This window comes from Bacillus rossius, chromosome 2 (genome assembly GCF_032445375.1).
Source record: "Bacillus rossius redtenbacheri isolate Brsri chromosome 2, Brsri_v3, whole genome shotgun sequence".
Lineage (NCBI taxonomy): Eukaryota > Metazoa > Arthropoda > Insecta > Phasmatodea > Bacillidae > Bacillus > Bacillus rossius.
The window spans coordinates 78,086,785-78,107,645 of NC_086331.1; the positions used below are offsets into that span (position 1 = coordinate 78,086,785).

The 20,861-nt window shown below is 34.6% G+C and overlaps 1 protein-coding gene across 2 annotated transcripts in view; it reads right to left on the reverse strand.

The window, feature by feature from the left end:
* LOC134529388 (kinesin-like protein costa) overlaps positions 1-20,861 on the reverse strand; it is a 215,075-nt gene that overhangs the window by 80,570 nt on the left and 113,644 nt on the right. For both annotated transcript variants that reach the window (XM_063363403.1, XM_063363404.1), the window contains one exon: positions 2,941-3,094. In XM_063363403.1, the coding sequence (XP_063219473.1) occupies positions 2,941-3,094 (154 nt within the window). The remainder of the gene's footprint in view (positions 1-2,940; positions 3,095-20,861) is intronic.

Consider the following 20,861-nt stretch of genomic DNA (forward strand, 5'->3'; position numbering starts at 1 on the left):
AATAATTGTAACCCATTGCCTATTTGTATCTCTATATTTACAGGATGCATGTTATGAAATGATGATTGAAATAAATTTACCTTTAGGGTTTGTGTTGATAATCTGTTTTAGCTTTCGTTCACACATCATGCTCTCACACTGTTTTCCCTTGGCAGAATGGTATCTGCCTTTGTACTACTTATTTTTTTGTGAATTTGTGCGGTGCTGGTTGGCAAGATATTGGGGATTGGTCCCCGATTGGCTGCAGTTAGATAATATATATTTTTAGTGCATAATTTTTTATTTTAAATTTAATTTTTTTTTTAAATTTTTGAAAAACCATTAAGAAGAGATATTCGTTGATAATTAGCAACATTTAATTTAGTATCACTTTTGTGTATCGGAATTACCCTAGCTATTTTCCATTTATCTGGAAAATTTTGAGATTTTAGACTCATATTAAGTAAATGTTACAAAAGAGGTAAGTAAAAGTAAGAGCAACCTTTCAATATAAAATTTGGTATTCCATCAGGACTAGTAGACATAGAAGATTTTAAGGTTTCAATGTTCCAAACCACAAGGCTTTCAGAAATGGTAGGAACAGATATTGTATTGTGGCACATATCTAGGTAGGAACTTGATGATTATCAATTGAAAACACAAACACTTGAAAAATACTGGGCAAAAATATTAGATAGCAAAATAGGATCACCATATTCAACACCACTTTTAGCGAAATGTTCATTAAAAAGCAGTTTTTCATTATTTTGACATAGCGAAAAACCTTTTTGGGGTTGTTCTTGATGTTATTGTTCATCTTTCTAGTCCAGTTAATTTTTCAATGCTTTATTTGAATTTTAACATGTTTCTGATAAAGTGAGAAATTCGAATAGTAATACATGTTTTTATTCCTTTTGTAGAGTTTATGAAAACGTTTCTTAGATTTCATGGCTTGGATTAACTCTCTTGAAAACTAATGAGGGTAATTAGAAGCTTTATTTGTAGTCAAAGAGATGAAGTCATTAATATTTTTACATATACCAGTATTTAATTGTCCAACAAGATCTTTAACATTAGAGGATTTATAAAAATTGAACAATTCATGATTTTTATTGAATTGTAAAGATCAAGAAAATAGCCATTTTTATAATTCCTAAATACAATAGAGGAATTGTTATTGCAGGGGAAACTGTCCATTATAAATCGATAAAACAACAAAGATCTGAAAGATTTTTTTGATAGTTGAATTTTGTTGCACTGTAATAGTCCAAGACTAAATTTAAAAAAAGAAGATACTTTGCTTTATTTTTGATGTGCGTGAGCGAGATTTTAATAGTTTGTTTGTTGGACCAATTGACAGTCACTAAGTATCAGTAAGTTATCTTGAGAGGTGGTGAGTTTGTCTTATAAAGAAAGATATAAATTTGAAGTTGTTTGAGGGGATAAATAGATATTACCAAGATTAAGAAAATTGGTTGGCAATATTTTAACTTTTAACCAAACAGCTTCAATTGCAGGGTAGTCATAGTTATAGATTGGTTGAACTTACGTAAATTTGAGTTTATTAACTGATATAAAAACACCTCCACCTTTTTCTTTCATTGTGATTAAGACATTTCTATCATTTCTATAGATGAGATATTGGTCTCTGAGATTATAAAAATTTATACTATGATCATTAAACCATGTTTCTGTGAGTCAGATGATATCATAGTGGGAACTGACAAAGATTTTCAAAAAATTCTATATATTTTGTTATAATATACTCTGACTTTTGATATACTAATTCCCACTTCTTGGGATCTGAATACACGAGAGTACCTGGGTGGGAATTAGTGCAGTGTCACAGACAGTCTAGGGTTTAGGGCTAGCCCTACCTGTGTTGTCAGGATTATCAGAGGTAGACACATTGCTGGCAATTTGCTCAGGATGACATTTTCTGTAAAAGGGGCTAAAAAGCACCCACTGGGCCAGAACACTATATTACTGATCCTATAAAAGTCTTCTTCAAGAACTGAGATGTGAAATGAGGCATGTGAATTAAATTTGGTTTCGAGTTTAATATGATATACATAAATGATTATATGAGATTGTTGTAATCAGTCATTACTAGTATTTGTATAACCTATCTTTTTATTTCTTATGTATTTCAGTATTTGTGTTTGTCTCTTATCTTCTGTGGTCTCTGCAAGTATGTAGAGCCTGCTTTTGTGTGGTGCCTATCTGTGGGTGGTGCCTACCTGAGAGTGGTACTTGTCTACTTGCAGTGCCTACACTGTCCTTTGTATCTTTGTGTATGTCCTGCCCACCTCAAAAGTTCCCTAACTGTTGGTGGGCATGTAACAAAAATAAATAAATAAATAAATAAATTATGGTATGGAACATTGTAATTAAAATTATATTTATGTCAAGCTAAAATGTGATTAAATACATAACTACAGGGTTGCTTAATGTATTTTCATGACTATAATGTTAGACTTGTCATTATACAGAGTAAAATGGAAAAGTAAAGAACCTAGATTTGAATTCTGGTAATCCATGGGTTGTCAAAATCAAATCATTAAAGCAAAATGCTGGGATGTTTCCCTGCATGGCCAATTTCTTCTGCAATATCCTTAATTTGTTTTGTGTGATACATCTCAAATGAACTCGTCACCAGATGTTATAAACAGTTAAACAAAATACTACTGAAAAGATTACACATAAATAACCAAGAACTGACAAACTTCAATGCCTAAACATACTAGGTTTTTGAATCATTTGAAAGATTTTTAAGAACGTAGAAATTAAATGATTAACATGATATTCAGCACCCTAGAAAAAAAAATCCTCTAACCGACTAGTTTAAAGAGAAGAGAGTGAAAAAATAATTTTCTGTGTATCTACAAATATATTACTTTTTCCCCAAAGAACTTTTCTAATGTAAGTTAATCATGCAGACAAATTATTTTGCTATCTTACCCGTTTCTCTTGCTGACAATATTTTTCTTGAAGCTCTTTAATTTTTTCTTTATCTAGAGCAATCTCATTTTGCAACTCAAGATTGTGTTTAATTTCTTTTTGCAGCTGCATCTTGAGTTGAGACACTTGACTGTATAGTTCAAACTCTATAATGCTAAAAAAAATTCAAATATGATGAGATTTAATACAGTAAACTTTGAACACATATGTACTAGTATGGCTATAATTTATAATTAAACAGGAAGTTTATAAATATTCTGTTCTACAGCCGAGATGCAAAATTTTTTACATAAAATATGTATTAAAATATTGCAATCATTTTTCATCATTAAACTTACTAGGTAACTATAAATAGGAAAGATAGGTATCACTGGCTTCCAAAAATATAAATATTACAGACAGAGTTCAAGTCTAGAACCTTAAAACCATATAACGATAAATTGGTGAGCAAATAAGTAATCACACCAAAAATTTAGTTAACATGTTACAAACATGTATCTACATATCTCACAAGAGGATTTACTGTTATTAATTAAGTATAGGCGATGTTCTGTACACTGTGCCATGTTGGGTTTATGAAAAAGTAGTTAGAAAAAATTAACCTAGCAGCCTGCAGTCTAGAAGTTTAATATACTGCCAACTGGTTGCTGTTGTGGTATCTTTCAAATTCTCAGTTAGCTGTAAAATGGTGACCAAGCAAATATTAAACATTACTTCTATTTTACTTCTAGTGAAAATATCTCTCGCATCAAGACGCCAGAGATACGAATAGTGCAGCACAATGCACCGTGCTATTAGTCGATCTGCCACACAGTGGCATCATGAAGGAGAGGGTTATCCAGGCACTTGACCCTGAATCTCAATTCACTGGCGGCTAACTTCTTCGAAGAAGGCATCAAGAAGCTTGTTTTTACGATATGACAAATGCCTCTATCATTTTGGTGATTATGTAGAAAAATAAGCCAAGACCCTGCTGAACGTTTGGTAATAAAATTAATTTGTCTTTTTTTATAGCCCATTGGAGGTTGAATAAAAACAACCCTCGAAATATCCCACACTTCACAATACCACATGTATTGTGATCAGAGCTGGGCAAAATACTTTGAAAATGTATTTGAAATACAAATTACAAAATACCTGTGTACATTTGTTAAAAATACAGTAACAAAATACTCAAAATAAAATGTAGTTTAGATACAAAATACAAAATAGTATTTTAAAATACAGATGAAATTACAAAATACATGCAACATTTTTGTGAGCAATGAAGGACGAATTTCCTTTAAGACAAACCAGTCTCTCAAACATTGTGTCACTCAAGCTGTGGTGTTAATGATTGTGTATTATACCTGTAAATGAAAACAACCTTTCAACAGGACCACTAGAGGTTAAACTTGTATTACATCGTAAGAAAAGCTTTCGCACCACTGGATAACCATCCAGCATACTCGTGTGGGTAGCCTTAATTTGTAAGTATTGTAATAACTCAAGTTCAATTTTGTTTGTTTGTGCAACACTTGATTCATTATTTGTATTGACGTTGAATGCAAACCAATCATCTTCTGCTGGTGTGTAACTGTTTTTCTTGTCATCTCTCAGTGGGTTTATGTCCTTTGCAGCCACTGTTAGAACCTCTTGGATCTGTTTCCTCGTGCTTTCATTAGTTGCAGTTGCAGGTAACCAACGCAATTTGAAGTATGGATGTGCACATGTTGTAATAATGGCTTCATTTACCTCTGAAGTTAATTCAAAATATTTCTCAAATCTTTTCAAAACTGATGTCTTCACAGCTTGCAAAAGAGGTGCGCCAAATCTGAAAGTTTGCAGTTATAGTTCTTCAAACTTTTTAACCAATGTAAAAAGCATTGGTAGTAATTGGCCATAATAGCAGCCATCTCCCTGTAGGTGGTCAAGAGCAGCAGCAAGAGGGCTAAATATGTGTATATACTCTCTTAGATATTCAAGCTCAGTTTCTTTAATGATGCATTTCAATTAAAGTGATTCAAAAAATTCTGGTAATTTTTCTTGAAATTGTATAATCTGGCAGATAGAATCGTACATAGAATTCCACTTACCTTCAAATGAGTTTTGAAGTTTGTTGTAGCAGAACATGATCCACTAATTATAGTATCTTTCCCAGGTTTACATAATTCACACCGTGCTTTCAATTTACCATCTTTTCCATGTACTACAACAGTGAAAAACTTTTCATCCAGAATTGGGCTCTTAGGTACAAATACATTTTCTGATTCACAATTGCTTGCCATGTTTATTTCCATTTTCAATCATATTCCATAGATATGTATGAACATACGTGATAAGACAGCAATTTGTAAAATCTGTGATACCATTTCTGTTCAACTAATATGTACCTTTACAATGATATCACTCACTAGTGCCAGATTGCAAATAAATAGCCAATCCTAATTTCCAAAATTAAAATATCCAGCAAATAAATGAGATATTTTATAAATGCAAGTACGCAATGTATTTTGTAAATATACTTGAAAAGTATTTTCGATACAAAATATAAAATACTGAGACATAACTTTCTACTGATACAAAATACAAAATATCCAAAAGTATCGAAAACTTGTATTGTATTGTATTTTCGATACTGCCCAGCTCTGATTGTGATGCAATGTTAACTATTTTGTCTCTTAGACGTCACTGTGACTATGAATGCATATCCATGGAAACCATTCACAGAATATATCTTTTTGGTGTGAATGTCTACTCATGATGTAATTTAAGCCTTTTCTATAAAAAACAAATATTAGTTTATTGTGGGATGTGATCAGTAAAATGATACAAATTTTTTTTACTAAATAATGAAGGAATTTATTTGGAACAAATAAATTCATGGAACATTAGATATTTATTTACCTGTGTTATTCACACAATTGGTGCCTTGTTCACAGTTCTGAGCAAAGGACTGCAACTGAACCAATTCCACCGATGTGTTTTTCAAGCAAACAATAAAAATTATAGTAGTTACAATGAACATGGTACATCTAATGCCCCTAAAATATCAATACACATATATATCATGCATTTTACAATATATAACAATTTTTGCTTGTTCTTTCGGATGCCCAATAACATAATTATGATAATTAACATTGTTCTTTTGACAAAGTATGATTTCTTAAACCATGTTTCTTTAAAGTTGTGAGTTCAATGAGATTAACCTGATGTTATAGAAGGACACTATACAATGAGATTTAGGCATAATTCTGTAAAGAATAACACTTTTGTAGGACCCAACAACTTTATGACTTGTATTGTGAATCACTCACAGAGACACTAAGATTTCAGAAATTCATTGATCATCAGACAGAAATAACTGTGGACTCAAAGTTATATCAGCTGTTCATCAGATTTGTTGACGAGATTGTACACAGCTTTATTTCTGTTTAGGTATTTGTTTATTGTTGACAAACAGTTATACAGAACATAAAAAAATATTTCCAATATGATAAAATCAGAAAAACAAATATTTATAATTTTAACTGTTACAAACTAACATATATACAAACCACATATAGCAACATTATATTAAAATATATGTCTGTTATAGTAAATTGAAGTATTTAAATAAAAAAAACTACTGAAACTAGTAATAATTAGTTATACTTAATGATTTTACCTACTTGCAAGCTAGTTATAAAAAACATACAAGACAGTTACAACAAAATGCATTCATGCAGAACACTTATTTCACCAGACTCTGGCATTCCATCCTTTTTGCCCTTTCACAAATAAAATCTCCCTCATTAAACAAGGCGGAGCAGTCGCTAACACCATTCCAAAACTATATAGCTATTTAGAAAAATTTCAAATTGTGTTAAAGAAAGAGTAATAACTATTTTGTACAAGTTATTTTTAATTTTATTAGTAAATTTGTTATTATTGTTTGATAAAAGACTTAAAAATTTTGTTTTGTTGAGCTGTAAATTTATTAATAGAGACAAGGAAACATGGTTTACAGATGCATAGTTGGAATGTGCACTGCTACACAAAGCATGGTCATCACTATATGATGTCTTACGCAGTAGCTGTCAACACTAACTAGCATCTTGCTTGCTATCTGGACAACTTGGGGATCAACTAGTAACCAAAATAATCCTTCAAAAGATATTTAGTTGTGGCAATAAAAATTAACGCTAGAATACATCATGTTTAAATAAGGTATCTCAGTTATAAAAACAATGACCAAATAATGAACGTACGAAAACAAATGAACTGCACCTTGTTCTAGAAACCGGTGTAAGTATTGGAAAGGTTCATCCCTCTCTTGGTACAGAGTTGCCATTTGCTTGGCACCATTTTCAAAACTATCAAATTATAGTTTTGTGATTTGAACTGAATTTCACTGTGGTTTTACGGAATATGTCAGTAAGAAGTCCATTAGACCCCACAGCATTTTGGAATAACTCATTCATTCAAAACAAAATATATGAAAAATTGTGCAATAGAACACAAATATTTAAAAAAATTTAATTCCTAACAGCAGATGGGATCTCATTGGCTCAGTCAAGTGTGAAATGAGTTATTTTTTACCCGTGACAAAATACTTATTAATTTTAATTTCACATCTCATTGAAGGCGAGGTTATAAGAGTTGAAGATACATTACAACAGTACACTCAAAGGAATTAGGGAAAAAAGCAGCATCGTGCTACAGCAGAATAAATGTATATATAAAGGCTTAACATCTCACTTACTATGAGGTCCTAAAAGAATATAAAGGTTGATGAGTAGTATACATTGGGATCCGGGCACTGGTGCTGGCACGTGGTGAGTGGTGATGACCGAGCTCTGACGTCACGTCCATCTCTGACGTTACGGCGGCCATCTTGGATGACCTTGACCTTGAACTATGACCTTGAACTATGACCTTGACATTTGACCTTGGTGGCCATCTTGGATCCACCATCTTTAAATCGAGCACCCCACACACTCTTGATGAAATTTTCGTCATGGCCGCCATATTGATTTTTTTCTGTTCCGCTGGAGGCCGCCATCTTGGATACCGTTGACTTTTTTTCTGTTGTTTGTTCCTAGAGAGCGCCAGTGTCACTCTGTCTCATCACATAAGGCCGATGTTCCATTACCTCCAGAGCTATTATGGTCCTTATCTACATATTAAATTTAATTTTTTATGCAAAATACATTGGAAGTGCTGTGATTCGAAACATTGCTGCTCTGATCTTTAGGTTGAAAAACATACACCTTTAACCGCATGAACATCGAGACAGTTACCAGACTGAGAATTAAATAAGGTTTATATAAAAATAACATACATATTCGGACTTGTAGTTTTTTTTTAATTTGAAGTAATAATAGCACCACCTGTTTGAGACAGAACCGCCATCTTGTATTAAGATGCAACTGTTGTAATTATCGTTACGGCCGCCATCTTGAAAATCCGTAATTTCAATGCTAGTAATTCTGAAAAAAAAAATTTAAAAATTGCCTACTTGAAATATTTAGTTCCTTAAACGATTTGCTCCTAGTTTCGATTCCTGTAGAGAGTAAAGCAGTAATTTATTAATATATTAAAAAAAATCTCAATAAAAAGTAATAAAAACATCTTACGACACACCTGACATTTTTAAATATGTCACCACTGTATCAATTACCGTTACAGGCACCATCTTGAAAATCTTTATTTATTATCCTATTTTAATGAAAAAAAGTTTAATGTTCACCAAAAAAAAAACTTATTAATTTACTGATTGATTAGACCGATTCCCGTCCTTGGTTCTGACATCGTCCGGGCCTGCGGCCCCTTTTGAGTCCGATATGCCACCACCCAAACACCACCCACCCTCCATTCAAACCTCCCGCTTACGCGTGCGTGTGTGTGTGTGTGTGTGTGTGTGTGTGAGTTGGTCGCCCGGCAAGAGGGCGCTGTAGAGCTAATGCGCCGCTCCCCTAAACATAATTAAATTCAACTTAGTAAATTGTTTTATTGTTCCCCGAGTGTGACGTGATAGCAGATCGGCCGGGAGGGTTTTTATGTACTTTTAATTAGAATTGTGTATTTAATTATAAGAACGTTTCCGGACATTCACGAAGCACACCGACGGAAACCGAAGCTAGACAACATTTAAATATATTCCTTAATAATTGTAATTTCTAATATCCTTTTTTCTTATTCAGTAAATATCACGTAAATTTTTAAGAACCTTTTTCATGTTGCTTTAGTTTCCCGTGGCACGGAATCAAAAATACCATTTACGGCAATTGTTTTGGCGGGAGGACGCCATGTTACGCTAGCAGAGCCATGAGCTCATCCCAGTCTTCCGCCATCAACGACCGAGAGCAGACGCTTCAGCACTCCGGGGACCTCACCGTTTGTTCATCACTGCTTAGTAATTCTGTTCATCTTTAATTATTTTCAAATCTTTTTTCGTTTAGTCCTCGGAGCTTCTCTCGGTCGGGGGACTGCTTTAATAATTACCTTGTGACTATTATCGGTCTTTTCTTAAGCTTCATACGTAAGTCAAGGTGTGACCACGTGGTTGGTCACTGCACTTTAAACCGATTCGTGCCGCGGGCGTTTGTTACAGTTTAAATTGTGTGCGTGTGTAATCGAAGTTGGCCAAATAAATAAGGGCGTGTAAATTTAAATGAATTCTTTTATTTTTAAATATGTGTGACCATGTTGAGTGAGACGGCATGTGGGACGCCTAAGAGCCCACTGCGTAGGTGATAGCGTGCCCGACGCTGAGAGCGGGCAGGTATTAGTACTAGGTTGGCTTCAGGGGGAAATTAAAATCACGTCTCACATGGGCGACGTCACGACCCTGGTAAAGAGTCTCTCATAGGTCCGTGCCCATTGCACGGTGGCGCCCTTAAAATCCGAGCATTCACCGAAAACCCCGCTAATTAAAGATCAGAGGCCACGACCTCGTAACAGTTCGAAACCCGTAAGAGAAAAAATTAAAAAAACGACAGATAATAACTCCACGGAAGCCACCTGCAGACTGACCTACCACCAATAACAAGGTATATATCGTCAGCTGATATGATGTCATGTCCGCCATCTTTTCTTCCAACGCTGGAGGCCACCATCTGGTTTTCGTCTGCTAGAGTGTGCTGATGCCATATTAGTGTAATTTTCTGTTAACCATACCTTTGACCTCGACTGTTGGCATTGAACTTTGACCTTGACCTTGAACTTTGGGGGGCGTCATTTTGCCTAATCGTGTTTCCCCACCTTCGTTTTTCCTAAAATTCGTTTTGCCTAAAGTCATTTTGCCTAAAGTCGTTTTGCCTAAAGTTAGTTTGCCTAAAGTTGTATTGCCTAAAACCGTTTGCCTAAAAGTCATTTTACGTAAGTCATTTTGCCTAGTCATTTTACCTAAGTCATTTTGCCTAGTCATTTTGCCTAAAGTCATTTTCCTAAAATCGTTGTGCCTAAAGTCGTTTTGCCTAAAATTATAATCGCATGCTTAAGTTCCCTTAAAGTCGTTTTGTCTAAAATCGTACTGCCTAAAATTCGTTTTGCCTAATGTTATTTCGCCTAAAGTTGTTTTGACTAAAGTTTCAGCACTTCTCTTTCTTTAACAGACAGTTAACTTGCCGAGCAGTCTTTTTTCCTAAATTAGTTTTGCCTAAAGTAATTTTGCCTAAAAGTATTTTAGTATATTCTTGCTCCATATAGTGTGTGTAAATACATTCCAGCCACTTGTAACTCTATTCGTGGATTCTGGAACTACTACCGAAACATTGTGAGAGGTTCGACATTCTGCCACAAGAATGGAGGGTGTTCAGTATCGCCTGCATCTTTCAAGGAGGAAGGGTAGTTCGTTTTTGAGACAACAGGTAGTGTGTCGCTCATCAAGTATCGCCTACATCTTTCAAGGAAGATGGGTAGTTCGTTTCCGAGACAAATAGATAGTGTGTCGCTCACCATTACTATATATCGTCTTTTAAGGTAGCTCCCTTCTTAAATATTTGAGCGCAGTTGTCCCATCTACTCAATGCATTCAATGCTGCGTAACGCACCACGCCTATACTAATTACTCGCAAACAAGATCTGTAACAGTGGGGTATTATTACGCGATAAAAGACAAATGATAAATCTACTAATTTCATGTTGTACATTTTGACTGTGAATTAAGTAAACTGAGTAACCAGGCTCTGAATATGCGCTATTTCGCAATTTTCACAATTTCTTTTCTATGTAAATATATTATACGGAAAATGTAAAACATGACAATTTTCACCTTTCGTGGAAAAAAATCGTATTACCAAAACATTAATCTACGGAGAAACGCGTATACGCTTAACTGGGGAAGGCCTTTTCGTATAAAGTATTACTGTTTTTGAAGGAATATTATACACTCCTGCACTATTATTTATAACTTAGAGTAGATTCTACGACAGTTTAATTATACTAAACTGGTAATATTTTTGGAGTCCTTGAAGTATATTTCGTGGTTTAATGTTTCCAGAGCAAAAATTTAAATTGAATTTCCTGTATGACTTATTTATATATCATTTCTATAGCTGAGTAATATGAAATAAATACTTTGAAATCAAAGGAAAGAAAGCGATAGGGTTAGTGAACGAAACGGAAACTTGTTAAATAAAACATGTTGTTCAGCAACTTAACATTTCATGGAATTATTATTATTATTATTTTATATCCACAAGGAGTTGTCCGTGGTAATGTTGTTGCCTTTGTATCGCTGTGACGCCTTTACGTTGAACTTCTCCTTCTCAAGATACTGGAAGCCTATAACATTTTGGTTTAGTAATTTTTATGAACATAATCTGAAGACGAGTTTATAAATAACACAAATGTATACAATAAAGTTTACTTCTGTTAGGTATGTTTGCTATAATCAATAAATTTTTATTGCAGTAGCAACTTGACTTCACCTAAGCCACTGACAAAACCTGATATATGTTTCAGAAACGGAATAGCCCTCCCTTATTAGCCTACTTTACTCTAAGAAAAGTAGTATAAACTAATATATCGTCTTTAGTCACGACGGATATCTGTATGTATATTTATATTAAAAATATTTGTAAAATTATGATAATCGCTAGAAAATACGGCTACGTTTAACCAAATGCTATGCAGAACAATACCGGGCACTATGTTTTTTTTACGTTAGGAAAGTGAGTGGAACCACCGCTACTAGCACTACCTCTTCATTTCTGGATGCAATATAATTCGAAATAATGCTTTGTTATAGCACTTTAGAGATTTTTAATCGCGTTTTTCAGGTACTTTTGATAGTTTAGAGTCCAAATAAGGCTAGAATAATGGTAATTAATAAATCTTTCTTTGTGTTAGAAGTACATTCACAGTAATTTTAGTACATATTTTTTGAATTCAACTCTCGACTTTTCAAAGTAAACGAATACGGCGAAACACCTAACTTCATCCACATCCCGCTAGGATCGCTGGTCAAAGTAGTTTCCGCTACTCTTGCCGAATTTCCGGTATTGATCTTTATTGTATCTGGTTTATCTCATTCGGCAATGAAACGTATGATTTTATTATATGTAGTTGTTCATGATTTATGAAGTAATTTCACATAATTTTTGATTTTTAATTTAGTCGGAAATTTTTTTACGTCTGTAATTTGTTTACTCTATGTGATTTAAGTATGCCTGGGTTCCAGGTACTAAGCAATTTAAAGTAAGATGATAATGTACTTTTAGAGTATTTTTTTATTAAATAATTTGTTCCATGCAATCCCAGTTTTCACAAATTTACAATGATAGCGTAGTACGCCACCTTGGTTGTAATATGGAGCGAAATAAGTAGGCCGCGTAGCGCGACACCTGAAGCATTTTATTGTGAAATTTAAGTAATTTGAGTACCTACTAGGAATGCATATCGTCCCAGCACAGTTTTCAGAGATGTGAAGCTACATTGTGTAGTAAAAGAAAGTAGTTTTGAAATGGTAATCTATAAATTTATATTAAGAGAATAGATGTGGTTAACCACTTTTAATTATTGTAGTTAGCTTTGCTTAAGCCAGCCTGCCTGAAGAGAATCTACTGTGATTTTTTTAAGAGAGTTTAATTTCGGTTTATATTGGATTCATAATTGAGAATATTTTCAATTTAATGAGAGGAGGTTGTATTTGTTTTGCTATGATATTGACGATCCTACCATGTCACAAAAGCTCTGATAGTGATGAGAAGAATTAATTGCTTTAACCTAGCCCCGGAGCAATATTATAGTAAACTTTATTTTGATTTAAAAACCTGAGATGTTTATATTACTTCCATAATTACGTCACAGAGATTTTTAATTCTGTTGCTATAATACCTGTAAACCTGTGCTATTCGTTTTCTCTCCGATACATTAAAAAACATTATAATAAATTAATTGCCATTATATTTCATTTATTATTACTGTAAATGGGAGATTTGGTCTTCTTTTCCCTTTCGTATAGCCATGCGAAGCCGGGTTGTCAGCTAGTAATATAATAATATAAAGGTGGAGGTGTTTCGAGTACTATGGCACTGGTTCCCATTTTGAGAAGTCAATGTGTTTAGTGAGTAGGTAAAACTAAACGAAAGACAAAAATTTTACCGTCTGTTAATACAAGTACATAAATAGTTTGCCGACACCCGCGGTCTCGTGATCGAGACCCGGGGCGGTCCTAGTGGTTTTAGTGGCTCTTAATGAAATCTCCGGCGGGCGCCAGGTTAGTTCGAGGATTAACCGAGGTGGTCGTGGGTTTTTGCCCCTGCGTGTTCCACTAGGATAGGCGGCTGTTGATGGTGGAAGGGAGACCCTGCTTTTAATACGCACTGGCCCTAAGCAGTGTAGAGGACTGTTTCCTAACTGTTCAGGGGGCGTCTACGAAATAAAGAAAACGTTATTTAGGTGCTGGTTTTAAATCCCGCATCTCACAAAGTGTGGATGGGCACAAGTTACACAATTACACTTGACAAATACGCTGACACTACACACACTCGCACTGAATAATTAATTACGTGTTACGTTGCGGCACTTGCAAATAAGATCCCTACATGGGTTTGAGGGTCGTCGAAGAGTTTGAGTGGGTTAACGGCCACTCTCCCGTGATGAACTGGAACTAGCTTTGTGCCCGGGCTCACCTGTGTGAGTCGCGGGCCCACGAAGGTAATATTAAGAGAAAAGTCTTCAAGTTTGTAGTCGGCAGGCGTATGCTCGACGAATTATATTAAGTTCTGTTAGCGGGAGTCGGCCCGGACCGTAAAGTGACTGCGTCGCGAACCGTTGTTGCGCTACGAGCAAAAATTAACGCGGCCGGTTTAAGCCCTGCACCGGAAAAGAGCACGGGGGCACGCGGGGAGAGGAAAAAGAGGTTTTAATGAATTATGATATTTACCAGTATGAAGAATCAGGAGCACAAAAGTTGAAGTCTCCCCGCGGAATCACACGTCCGCCCCGGCCCGTGAGTAAAACTCTACTGCCGCTTTGTGCCGGCTTGGGAGGGGGGGAAGCGTCATGACGCGCCGACTTTCTAATGTGCCGTTATTCCAAATTTATAATTATAATTAGACATTATTATTTCTAGAAACCTCGTAACTTAATGACATCTGTCTGAATTAGTTGGCGGAAGGCCTATAAGAATAATACATAATAAAATTGAGATTAATAATATTTGAAAATAGAAAGTCAAGCTGGAGACTGTCTGTCACTTGTTGACTACTCCAGTGGCTATTTGCAGGTGAAAACAGGGAGGTTAATTAGGTTGATTTATGATGTGGTTAATTATTGGCGGAAGGCCGCAAGGGATGTTCCGAACGTTTATTAATTGCGGTTTCCCACGGGGAAAACCGCTGCACCCCTACAACGCACTTTCACTCTTAAGGGTTGTTTTGTTAATTAAAAATCACTTAATTACTCGCAGTAATTAATGAAGCATAAGAGCTGTTTGGTGGAGTTGGCATATGGGCGTAATCTATTTAAACACTCACCGACGTCGACGGCTCGCTTGACTCACGTAACCTGGGCTAGGGTTGCGTTCCGTTAGCGGGGTTTAAAACTGGCGGGTGGAGTCCGGGCTTTATGGCCTTCGGACGGACGACGACAAGTTATTTAAATATGAAAAAGAACCACTGAAATTTTTTTACACAGAGCCATACGCTAGCGACCGTATGTTACTGCGACGCCATTCAGATTTCATTTTAAATTTCTTTTGAACTTTTGACGCTTATTACAATGGAAACTACGTGGTTTTAGTTTTTTTAATCTTCGACACATTTGTGACTCTGAGTTCTAATATATTTACTTATATTGTATAAAACACTACATATTATAACTTGAACAGTGAAAAAATATGTTGTTATTATTATTTTCCTCTTTATATATTATCGCTGTTACATCTCTTTACATTTTGGTTTTATTTAGCAAGAAAATATATTAGAACTCCGAGTCACAAAAGTGTCAAACAAGTTAAGGTATTTTCACTCCATCACCTCTTATAATAAAAATTAAAAAACAAAAAAAAATTGAAATAAAATTAAAAAATAGTTTACGAGCTCTTGAACTTCTCATTTGTTGAGTAAGGACAGAGTTCTGATACAAGCCAAAATAATTTGTAATTTTAATTTTTTTTTTGTTTTTTAATTATTATTATTATTTTTATTATATTTATTTTTCTGTGGATTTTATATTATGGAAAACTTACGGTAGTTTTCTCCGTGTGCTCCTGATTTTTTCTGACAGTATTAATGGATGGTTTTCTCCGAGTGCTCCTGATTATTCCTAGCTAGACATCTGATGGTTTTATCCAAGTGCTTCTGGTTATTTGCGAGATATCGATCTCTGCATGAAGGATTTTTTACTTAATCAGTCATACCATTTTATTCAGAGTTACATTTAATGAGTGAATTTCTGCTACTACTAAATCAGCACTTACAATATTTTTATCAGGTGGAATAAAAAAAATCATTACTCAGTCCGATAATATGTGATAAGACGGATGAGAAACACTATCACGAAGGACGAACTTCCTTGTCCTTGGTGTCTAGCGAAGCCTTCCTTCTTCTGCGATCATTAGTGAGCATCCCGCATCCCACATAAAATAAATAATTATGACTCAACATAACACGTGACGACATCTCATGCCAATAATCGGGGCTACTTGTAACAAGTTCTTTTGCATGTCATAACTTAACTGTCGCTAATGAAATATTAAAAAAATTCTATTTAAGTAATGGATCTAATTTATAACTCTCAGTTTGCATCTGGCATTAGTCTCAGTAACTAATATGGATCCTGATTCGGCGTGTGTCGCTGTATCGAAAGGACACTGGTGTAAGTTTTGCAGCAAAGAATTTATCTTGAGAAAGAATCTAAGACAACACGAGAAGAATGACTGTGTTAAAAATCCACTACGCAATATGATAAGATGTGTTCGATGTAGCAAGTCGTTTACGCGAATTGGTTGTCTGTAAAGTCGGTTTACGGACGATAGTTTAAGGTGACGTCATAACAAAACATTGATGAAATGATTGATCCAGAAGAAAAGGAAATATATTCAGCCTGAGACTAAGCGTAATAGGTTTTTGCAACCAAACCAGTTAAGCATTAAAAATATTATATTCTTTGAGAAAGATTTTTCTTTTCAATTTTTCTATCTTTTGTATGATAAAATCTACCTGTGCATACTTTTATGAATAAAATTGAATCATTTTTATTGAATTATCACTATTTTGAATGGATACAAAGGAGTGAAATGAAATGTACAATTTAATTAATAAAATTTACTTTTATTTGCATTCATTAATTCAAATATATTTATTACTTTTAAAATGTTGCATGCGCCGTATTTATTTTTACAAGTACAAAAAAAATTTCGCAGCTGCCGGGATTCGAACCGACAACCTGTGGATTGGAAATTAGCAATGCTGACCGCACGGCTACGAGGCCATACTTGAAAACTAGTAGTTTCAGATGTTATATAAACATTAGCTGCAGTACCCAGCGTTGCCCGGGCTGAACACAGGGTGAAGGGGAACTGTTTAGAGATCAGATGTAGTTAGTAATTGTCTTCTTAATTTGAATGTCAAGTGTGCAAAATAATTTATATCACTTTCAGATCCCGACAGATGTTGTTCTGCCAGTTTATAGTTATTTACCTTGTCTGTATGTAATCTAGACTCTATAAAGCAATATAGAAAAAAAAACTGAAAAATAAGGGATTACTAATATTGAAAAGATTCCATTATCTAGCTAATGCTCGGCATGCATTGCAATGCCTCATTCAGTTTTGTTTTGCAATATGTTTGAAGTAGTTACACATATATAAATAATCTATCCATGTCTCTAAATATATATTTATCTCTATCTACATCTATAGTCCTATATATCTATGTATCTCTCTATCTGTATTTATCTCTTTATACCTACATATATACCTCACACTATCTCTATGTATTCTATATGAGGGTACTGATTGCTTCGTTGTTAATATCACACGGGTGTTTTTTACTTGTATCGGAAAATTAAGAATGATAAGGCATCTAGTGCGTGGCAACAATGTTAATAGGCAATAGGAAATAAACTTCTAGCGCCTGCGGCATTGTCAACACACACTACGTACGTGTACTGCATGTTGTATCTAACCCCCTCCAACGCATTTGATTCTAAATTGGACTTTTAGTAAGGATCCCTAATGTAATTGATAATATAATATAGCCTATAGCCTTCCTCGATAAATGTACTATCCAACACTGAAATAATTTTTCAAATCGGACCAGTGGTTCCTGAGATTAGCGCGTTCAAACAAACAAAGAAACTCTTCAGCTTTATAATATTAGTATAGATTTGTAAAAAATTTGTTCACGGTAGGGGAACAGTATTATTTCTTTTTTATAACACAATTTTATAACAAATACGCATCCCAAATACACCAAAGTTATTTATAATGTGTTACAATATTTTTTTAAACATTGTGCAAAAGATCCCGGGTGTAATTGACGATGGATCTACTAGTCTAAAGAAGAGTTATCTGCATTACGGCAATAATTTTCCTTGTCTTGGGAGAGATTATGTTCGTGGCTCTTCCGATATCGACAAAGAACTTAATTTGAGGGATGTTGATGATTTATGGAAGAATGAAGACAATAGAAAAATCCTTAACGTGAAAAGAGAGAATACATTCAAGCCAAATTCAAGTAGATCTTTCCTACTTTGTAAAAATGATGGACTCCTAAAAAGGAAGCATGAAGACGATGAAGATGCTTCGACATCAACGATATCGAATTCTTACAGTAATCTGGGTGAAGACGATGCCTTCTACGGTGATGGCTACAGTGACTCTGAGGCTGATGACAAAGGCATGGACTGTGATGAAGCACCTAAAGCTGACAAGATCGAAGACTGTGACGGTGTCCTGAGACCAAAACGATGGAAACATCACGTTATAATAAATAAATCTGATAAAGCTTATTATGATCACTGGGACGATAGTGAGATTAAAAGTATTTATAATAAACATACAAGGAAGATGGTCGCAGAAGAGATTGATTACACATCATGGAAAGATCCAAACATATTGGTTGACCGGCTAAGACTTACACATACCTCGCTTTGTGCAGGAAACTATTCGTACATCAAAGAAATATCCTTTATACTCAAATAACTGAGGGAAGCTGGCTACATACAATAATGGCTTGTTTTATCTGCATTTGTATAATGTTGAGAAATAAATTAAATATTTAAAGTTAAAATTTAATGTTACATTTCTTGTATTCTGATTTCTAACTATGACTTAGTTCTCGTAACACAGCTTCCTTTTTTTGTTGTGCTTTCAAATGCGCGTCATTTTCGTTAAATGTGCTTCCTTTAGTTGTTTGTGCTTTCAAATGTGCTTCCTTTTCATTGATTGTGTTTCCAAATGTGCTTCCTTTCGTTGATTGTGCTTCCTTTTTGTTGATAATGCTTCCGATTGTGCTTCCAATTGTGATTCATTTTTTTATGATTGTGCTTCCTTTTTGTAAAATATTTTTCAAGGTCTCTTGGTCCTTTAGTATGTATAAAACATTTCACGATTGTCTAATTGACTGTAATTAGCTAACGACGAAGGTCATTAAGATCCGGAAATGACTAGCCTATACATCTGACATTGTTAATGACCCGGTCTCATGGTTCGGAGACGCTTGGCCTGTATGTATGGCTTTGTACATGAACGGTTTAGAGGTTATTCAGAGTATCGAAAAACTAGACTTACATGTTAGGTAATGCGACAACGTATTTAATTCGTCAGGTATATAAGTTGTTTTTCGTAGAGTGAATGATTAATAAATTCCACGAAAGGTAATGGAAAACAGAATATTAAAAATATTTAATATTTAGTTACACCTGTCACTGGTCAAGAATAGAACCGAGGACAGGAATCAATCGATTCAAAATGTAAATTAATGAGTGATTTTTTCGGTGACATTTGGAATTTTTCCCGAATTTATAGGTCAATAAATACAAACTTCAAAAGTTACCGGTCATAATGACTTACTGGAGGGTGGTAGTAGAGGATTTTAAGCCTCTTAGGATTTTTAACATGATTTATTGAAATAATTAATTTTTACATTGAATTAAATTTTTTTGCATCGCCCAGGAATCGAACCAAGTTTCTAATCAATCATTACTTTAATGAATGAATATTTTTATGAATTTTGGATTTTTTCCCGAAACTCTAGCTAAATAATTACACAATTCCAAGATGGCGCCCAAATAACAAGATGGTGGGCACCTCAGTAATAATAAATGATTACTGCACTCTAGCGGGTTAGAATAAAACTAGCATGATGGTAATATACTCTATTAAGATGAGTACACACACAAGATGGTGTCCTCCAGCAGATGAAAACAAGATGGTGGCAATGTTCGCTAGCAGGTGGTGGCTCCTGGTAGTGTGTACTGAACACAAAATTTCGGATCCATGATGGTCTTCAAAGTCAAAGTTCAAGGTCAATGTCAAATTTCAAGGTCAAAGTTCAATGCCAACAGTCGAGGTCAAAGGAATGGTTAACAGAAAATTACACTAACATGGCATCAGCACACTCTAGAAGACGAAAACCAGATGGTGGCCTCCAGCAGACGAAGACAAGATGGCGAACATGACGTCATACCAGCTGACGATATATACCTTGTTATTGGTGGTGGTAGGTCAGTCTGCAGGTGGCTTCCGTGGAGGAAGGATCTGTTTTTTTTTTTGCTCTTACCGGTTTTGAACCAAGGACTGAATCAGTATAATCAAACATTAAATTAATAAGTTATTTTTTTGGTGAATTTTAAACTTTTTTTCATTAAAATATGTTAATAAATGTAGATTTTCAAGATGGTGCCCGTAACAGTAACTGATACAGTGGTGACATAATTAAAAATGTCAGGTGTGTCGTAAGATGTTTTTATTACTTTTTATTGAGAACTTTTTTAAATATATAAATAAATTACTGGTTTACTCTCTACGGGAATCGAACCGAGGAGCAAAACGTTTAAGTAACTACATATTTCAAGTAGGCAACTTTTAAAATATTTTTTTTTCTTCTGAATTTCTAGCATTGAAATTACGGATTTTCAAGACGGCGGCCGTAACGATAATTACAACAGCTACATCTTAATACAAGATGGTGGTTGTGTCTCAAACAGGTGATGCTATTATTACTTCAAATTTAAAAAAAAAACTACAAGTCCGAATATGTATGTTATTTTTATATAAACCTTATTTAATTCTCAGTCTGGTAAGTGTCTCGATGTTCATGCTGTTAAATGCATTATGTTTTTCAACCTAATGATCAGAGCAGCAATGGTTCGAATCACAGCACTTCCAATGAATTTTGCATAAAAAATTAAATTTAATAGTTTGGTAAGGACCATAATGGCTCTGGTAGGTAATGGAACATCGGCCTTATGCGATATAAGACAGAGTGACGCTAGCGGTCTCT